The sequence below is a fragment of the Diachasma alloeum genome, unplaced genomic scaffold, assembly GCF_001412515.2.
Source record: "Diachasma alloeum isolate Michigan unplaced genomic scaffold, Dall2.0 Dall_scaffold_00219, whole genome shotgun sequence".
NCBI classification, from domain to species: Eukaryota; Metazoa; Arthropoda; class Insecta; order Hymenoptera; family Braconidae; genus Diachasma; species Diachasma alloeum.
In genome coordinates, this window is record NW_021680384.1 from 260848 (window position 1) to 268503 (window position 7656).

The 7656-nt window shown below is 36.7% G+C and overlaps 1 protein-coding gene across 1 annotated transcript in view; it reads right to left on the minus strand.

The window, feature by feature from the left end:
- LOC107037404 overlaps window positions 1-2834 on the minus strand; it is a 3517-nt gene extending 683 nt beyond the window's left edge. The window contains exons 1-5 of the mRNA XM_015255949.1: window positions 2776-2834; window positions 2050-2173; window positions 1711-1841; window positions 1028-1283; window positions 579-897 (exon numbers count right to left, since the gene is read on the minus strand). Of these exons, the coding sequence (XP_015111435.1) occupies window positions 579-897; window positions 1028-1283; window positions 1711-1841; window positions 2050-2173; window positions 2776-2823 (878 nt within the window). The 5' untranslated portion in view covers window positions 2824-2834. The remainder of the gene's footprint in view (window positions 1-578; window positions 898-1027; window positions 1284-1710; window positions 1842-2049; window positions 2174-2775) is intronic.
- Window positions 2835-7656: the final 4822 nt, after the last annotated feature.

Below are 7656 nucleotides of genomic sequence, written 5' to 3' on the forward strand. Positions count from 1 at the left end.
TGACGTCACGAGAAATAAAAATCACGTGACCGGAAGTGACGTCACGAGAAATAAAAATCACGTGACCGGAAGTGACGTCACGAGGAAAAAAAATCACGTGACCGGAAATGACGTCACGAGGAAAAAAATCACGTGACCGGAAGTGACGTCACGAGAAATAAAAATCACGTGACCGGAAATGACGTCACGAAAAATAAAAATCACGTGACCGGAAGTGACGTCATGAGAAATAAAAATCACGTGACCGGAAGTGACGTCACGAGAAATAAAAAATCACGTGACCGGAAGTGACGTCACGAGAAATAAACATCACGTGACCGGAAGTGACGTCACGAGGAAAAAAAATCACGTGACCGGAAGTGACGTCATAATGAAATAAAATCACGTGACCAGAAATGACGTCACGGAAAAAAAATCACGTGACCGGAAGTGAAAATTTCCCACGGAATTTTGAATGTTTACCCCGCCTATCCATGTTAGTCCGTTAAAAGCCCTCGTATATCCCCACGGAGTTATCCGTTACTCTACATAAAATAATCATTCCAAAAAATTCATACCTTATTTTTATTATTACTTACGGACAAGTGCAGATATTCTCTGGGCAATGAGGTGGATACCTCAAGCAATTAGTCTGACACCACTTGTCCATTCCCGGTATAAATCTGTAATGTTTATGTGGTAAACAGACCTGTGATCTAATCACAAGTGGTAAAACTTGATTCTCTAATCTGTAATCCTGATAATACAGAACAAATGGATTATCCTGTTGATGAATGAATGAAGGTGGTACAGCACCAGTGCTCGTTACAATATTAACATCGGCACAATTTCTGAAGGTCTCGGGTCTGCCACAACCAACGGCTTCTGTACCATTGGCACATGTGCCCCACATATTGCCTGAAATTTTTTTTTTTCCTTTATTCAATTGTTGTTGTTGTTGTTCCGCCCTTTTGTGTGCAGCCTTGGACTTTCACTCGCAAGTGATCATTTGAGGCATTTTTTTATTTCACTGGTTTATGGAACTCACCTGTGTAATAATTCCACTGCATTACGCATTGAGAGCAGGTGAGGTAAGGTGGTAATGTTACTCGATACCGAAAAACAGCTTTTTTATCACTGTCCTCTGGTATTACGAATTTCACTTCTTCCGTACCGCTGAGGTAAAGGGGATACTTGTCGAAGCATTCTTGAGTTGCTGGTAGACGGGGATTGTTGTTCGGACACATGTACAGCTCAAAGTAACCTTGATGATTGGCTGTTAGCTCTATTTCAATGTCAATGTCCTGAAAACAATTTGTGATTAGTTCCATATTTTTTAAGAATGGCCTGATTCTCCTTTAAAAAATGTGGAAATAAGTATTTTCGGAAAAAATATCTATAAGATCCGATGATTTCATCTTATCTTATCTCATCTTGTTGCTCATTTTTAAAAAGTATAAATCATTTTTTATTCAAAGCTGTGATCACATACGACAAGATTTTCTTATCTGAATGTAGAATATTCTCAGCTCATCGTATCTTATAATAATGTTATCTTATATTGAGATGATATAATCTCATCTCATCTTCTCTCCAGTCAAGGATGAAGTTGGATACGATAAAATATAATTATCTAATCCAAAGTTGTAATTATCGCATCGTCAGATTAATTATCTCACCTCAAGATAATATCATTTCATCTCATCTAAGAAAAAAAAATTTAAAAACTACCTGTCCAACGGTGTAATGTCTCGTAATAGTGCCCTTAGCGAATTCTCCCCCGGCCTCGTGAGGCCTAGGTTCCTTCAAGTGATAAGCATCACCGCATATTCCGCACTGCCCCTCATTCTGCACCCACTGCACTATAAAAAAAATCCCACAATCATGTTTCATGCTTTCTCGTTACTCGTTATTCATGGAGATTATTTTTTATTCACCAATTCAACGAAATATCAATATCAGATAGCCTTTTATTTTTCACTCGCCTGCCGCCAATTACTCCCTTCTTGCGACATTACGTGACTCATTTCAGTCGCTTTTACTGCGAGTATTTTTTTTTCGTTCACTTACCGGCGTAGCCGCCGCAAAAAAGCTCATTGTCGTTGTAGTTCACGGGATTGGGAAAACCAAATCGCCACATGCTGTTCCTCGCTGGTGGATCCATGAGCCTTCCATGACTCGTCACTTCAATCACCTTCGACAGATAATCAACACGAATGTCATTATTGAAAATGTAAAAATAGTATTTTTCATCACACTGTCCGTAAAATGTCGTTTACGGACATTGCGACGAAAAATTATGTTTGTCCCTCGGCCGAAAACAGCTTTTGACTCGTGTGATTGCATTCCTCGGCATCGCCTCAGTCTGTAACTCTCACACTCGTCAGAAAAGTTTTTTTCGGCCCTGTGACGAAAATAGCTGTTTCGATACGAGTGCGTAAAAGTGTTTTTAGACGCGGAGCGTACGTAAAATTTCACTTTCCGGACGGGTGATAAAAATTGAATTTCGCGTGCATTGAGACAAGTTGTGCGCACGAAAATTCACTCTAAGCACATTAAACCGTTTCAAAATTGTACTTTTAAGACCTGTATCACAAAAAATAAAAATGTTACATTTATAAATTTATGAAAAAAAAAAGTTGAACAGAATAAAATTAGAAATAAAATGAAATCAAAATGTTTTTCTTTCAACCCTGGCCTGATCTCATGGGATAAACCAGGATGTCGATCCTGATATTTTTTGAGGGGCAAAATGGGTGGTCTTATTGTTTTTTTCTTCATTCTGGAGAAAATTACCTGGAGAGTTAAGTAGATCCACCCGATGAGAATCCATCCTCGCTTCATGACGCTGGACCATAGACTGTCTTCCAAAATAATTCTTCGGTGTTATAAATCCTGGGGACATGAATGAATCATCGTGTGCCTGATGGATTGAGTCACTCCATCGTGTAACATAAATTATAATTCCATTAGGAAGACTAATTCCGGAATATTGATGACTTGGGATCATTGACACGGGAGATAATTTTTTTTCAGCGTGAATTCAAACTTTTTTTTTCTACTGAAATTAGACAGCTCCACGAGTCTAAATTGAGACGATATTTTACCTCAATTTTTTCGCAATTTTTAAATTCAAAATCTCGACAATGAAAAAATCAAGACAATTGACCTTGTACTTTTGTCATATAATGGCTTGAAAAATCCATTGCCGTTCAATTCAATTCTTTTACATAATTGATTGCGTGGTTTGGTAACAGTAGCGCCTTGACACTTCGTACGTGATCGAAAAAACAAGAGAGAATTGCAGAATAGAGATATGTGAGGCACATGCCAAAATGAAAAAAATACGAATAAAAAAAAAACGAATATCATCTACTATTTTATAGCCATGAAGTCCAGGGTCGGAAATAAATAGCAAAACGACCCGTTTTGCCCCACTAAATTTTTTTTTTCTCCAGAAAAACTGCCGGGACAGTACGCGCTCACCCGTTGGAGAAATATTAATCGTCGCGTCGATCAAATACAAAAAATGTTGGAAAAAATTTTTTTTCATCACTTGTGCGTAAAGTGGGATTTTTTCACACGTTGTGGTGAAAAATAAGGTTCGACACTCGTGCGAAAAGTGTTCTTTAACCTTTGGGAGGGTTGAGTATACATCTCCACGGGTCAAAAACACTTTTTGTAATACCCGCCTAAAAAGTGCACTTTTTGAAGCAGTTTAGTGTGCGTAAAGCGGTTGTTTTCTGCACGGCGTACGTAAAGCTTCGCTTTCCACACTCGTGTACAAAAACAACCACTTTACCCCCACTACCGCCCCGAACAGGGAACCCGGCAGGTGTCATAAAAAATAGGACGTGTTACACGTGCGCGCTAAAATGTGGATCTTTATGCACTAGTAACATAATATACTAATACGCTTACGGATGAGCGAAAAGTCACTTTTTACCATGAGGTGAAGGTAGCAGCAGTGATAAAAAGTCACATTCGTCGGGTAATACTTTCATCTCTTGACGACGTAATGTATTATTTTGACACTGCTGCTACCTTCACTTTGTACCAAAATGTGGCTTTTTCTTTACCCGTAAGTAAAAATTCGTTTCGTTCACTTGTAATCGAAAAAAGGCTCAGTTCGGCACTCGCTATAAAATACCGCTCGACACACGTGAGACGAGAATTTTCGGCTCGTGTCATTGACAGCACCAACTTCACACCCGTAAAAATTCCGTCTCACTCACATCGAAATGTACTATTCTAATTTTGAGGAGTAGACGATTCTCAATCGAAAGAAAAAGATAGAATATTTCCAATTTACACATTTATTTGTTCATCCTCTTAACTCCCACCGGCCAGATTTATTTACGATCCGTGTGGTCCGGTTTTTTTCGACCAGTGGCATTAGCATTCATGAATTTTTTTTTTTCAAGTATTCACGATCGAATAAAGATGAGAAATCATTTCAAGTCAACGCGAGGTTTCTGGCTCACCTTCGTCGAGGTGTTGGACCCCGGAGAAAATTAATTTATCAATAAAAAAGAAATAATAATGAGTTTGAAAGAAAAAGTGAAGATTTCCTCGTCGTAGAAAACTATTTTGTCCTCACGCAGTCGTGAAAATTTTGAAAAATTGTGAAAAGTTGGAAAAAGAAAATTGAGAGGAATTTTTTTTCGTCACAATTTGTTTTGCGATGTTAAAAAATATTTGAACGCGTTTTTTCAGTCTCATTAAATAATCAGGGCGACAGATAAAAATTGAGAGGTGTTTCAAAAGGCGTTCGGTAACGGTAAAGACTCAAATGAACAAGTGATTTTTCTCTCTCTCACTCTCGCTTCTTATTCAGGAGAGGAGAGTACGTACATCATGCGTGTCAGCAGGAGAAACCGGACTCCTCGGGCCACAAATTACAATTAAATTTCAAGTGCCCTTTCAACTCCCCCCCCTCCAACCCCCCTTTTTTTCCATTTTCTCCTTTTCATGCGCTCACTGAAAAACGATCCTGGGGTACTACTCCAAGGACGTTTTTTGGAGGTCAATGGCACTCAACTAATTTCCATAATTTTTTTTCTCATTCTTTTCATGAAAATGAGGAGGAAAATCTCATTTCTCAATTTTCATAAGCTTTTCATCCCCTTCATTACATTATTTTTGGGAAAGGTGTTGGGGGTCCGTATTGACCCCATTCGATGGATCGAAAAATTTACCTATTAATTTTAAAAAAGACCACCCGTTTTTCCCCGTATTTTTTCCAAAAACTAAAAAAATAGAAAAAAAAATCTTTTCGTCGTAACGTGAGAGATAATGGAGCAAAATGGGTTGTTTTTTTTATTCAACCAGTGAGAGAATTTTAATCAAAATTCGGTCATTATTTAATTGATAAAATAATTATCAATAAATTATTAATTATCGAGGATTATTATTTAATTAAGAGGGGGAGGGGGTTGATTGTGACCCCATTGGAGACAACGGGAGAAATTAGTTGCCATGAAAGAACAACCCATTCTGCCCCAGGGGTTCTCTCAAAAACTAAAAAGAAAGAGAAAAAAAAATTGTGTTCCTTCTAACTCTAGAAATAATGGGGCAAAATGGGTTATTTCTTTTATTTATCCAGAGAGATTTTCAATAAAAATTTGCTCATGATTTAATTGATAAAATGATTATGAATAAATGATTAATTATCGAAGATAATTAATAATTTATCGAAGATAATTAATAATTTATTGATTTTTTTTTTCATTAAAATTGTCTCACTCGATGAATGAGACAATTTTAATGAAAATTCGGTCATTATTTAATTCATAAAATAATTATCAATAAATTATTAACTAATTATATTGATGAAAGAGAATGAAATAACGTTTTTAAAACACTTACCAGAAAACCGCACGTGACAATAGTCATCAACTCCTTTGGAAGTCCCGAAAAAAATTGTACGAGGAAGGTGTGTGGACGACGGTACGTGTTGTGTGTGTCCGGCATGGGGCGCGGGAACTTCCGAACTGCCTCTCGTGTGTGTTGATCGGCCACAGCAGCAGTAGCGAGTGCCCCTGGTTCCCCCGAAAAAAAAAAAAATCAAATGGTTCCACTGGGTGAGGTCAGGAGGGAATGAAAGACAAAAGGGGGAGACAGAATCACTCGCGAACGGGTTCTCCATTTCTCCCCTTTTTTTTTCTTGCTCGAAATATTTTGAATTTTCGGGAGAGGATTCACGGATTTTTCCCCCTATCGCTTAGCAGGTTTTTTTTTACAATTTTTTTTTCCCTCGACTATTTTCAGTTATTTATTTCAAAGTTTGGGGAAAGGGGAATGTGAAAAATGCACATGAATGGGTTTTTTGTTGAGGCGACGCCAAGAAGACAGAAGAGAATACTGAAGAGGTGGCGAAGACGTGAGCGAAGTTACTGTCTAGAGAAATGGAGTTTTTTTTTTCTAGGTGAAGGAGGAAAGAATTTTATGAGGGGTAGGGGTGGAATTGCTTCCTTAGATATTGATTTTTTTTTATTAATGATAATTTTTCCAAAGTGATGATCCATTTAAGAATTATTAAATTTTTTCACTGAATGTTTTTTTCTTATTTTCTTCTTCCGTTTTTAGACAGTTTCAAGGTGGAATTGCTTCTTCAGCAATTTTAGCAATTAAAAAATGAATAGATAAATAAACAAATAAAATTTTAAAAAATATTGTTGGACAATTTTTTAATTAAAAATAATTTCTCCAAAGTGATAATTCATTTAAAAACGGTAAAAAAATTTCCACCGCATTTTTTTTCATTTTTTGCTTTCTTTTTTTTTTTTGATAAGAATTTCGCAAATGTCAATTTTTTTATTATTTCGTCAAAATGCTTATAAAATGGAAAAAAGCAGAAAAAAATTTCTTCATTTTTAAAAACATATTCTTACCATCTGATGGTAAATGAGGCATCTGCAGTGAATAAGTTACCAACTGAGTCTAGTTTCGGCAAATGAAGACGATTTTTTTTGCAATTTGAAATTTTTTAAGTTGATGACAAATTTTTTGAGTTTTGGGAGACACATGGGGTTTTTATTTTACGTTTCAGAGGATTATAATTGGAAAAAAATTGTTGTCAATACCTGCGCATGCGTGAAATCCCACCGTGCGATAGCCGGTCAATCGAATATGGTGCCTGGTGCAGTATTCACAGCGATATAATACATGATAGTGGTGAGGGAGAGCACTGGATTTCCCTTCTGCTCACGAAACCCTCGACTATCCACTTCTCACCCTCAAAATCACCCTCCGGCACTCGAGCATTAAAAAATAAAATTATCACCCGCCACTTCTCCGCCCCTCAAAATAAAATCACTCGCAATCATCAATAAATTGAACAATCAAATTGTTGAAACGATTGATTTGTTCGTTTTTCAAAGGATGAGAAAAAATGGAGAATGAGTTTATCATCGGATGAGTGAAAATGCAGTTGAGGGATTAATTCCTGTATTTTCACTGAATACGGAATCATCCCCCTATTATTTTCAATTCAACCATGTGATATTAACCTACTATCACGCGACATGAGATCGAAACAGGTGTTACACATTGTACATGGATAACAATGGTTGATATGATTCCCTTGTTAATTAGTAATTTTTCAATGAAACTGTATTTACAATTTAACCAATTACCTATCGTTGCGCTAAATTAATAATAATAACAAAATGATTA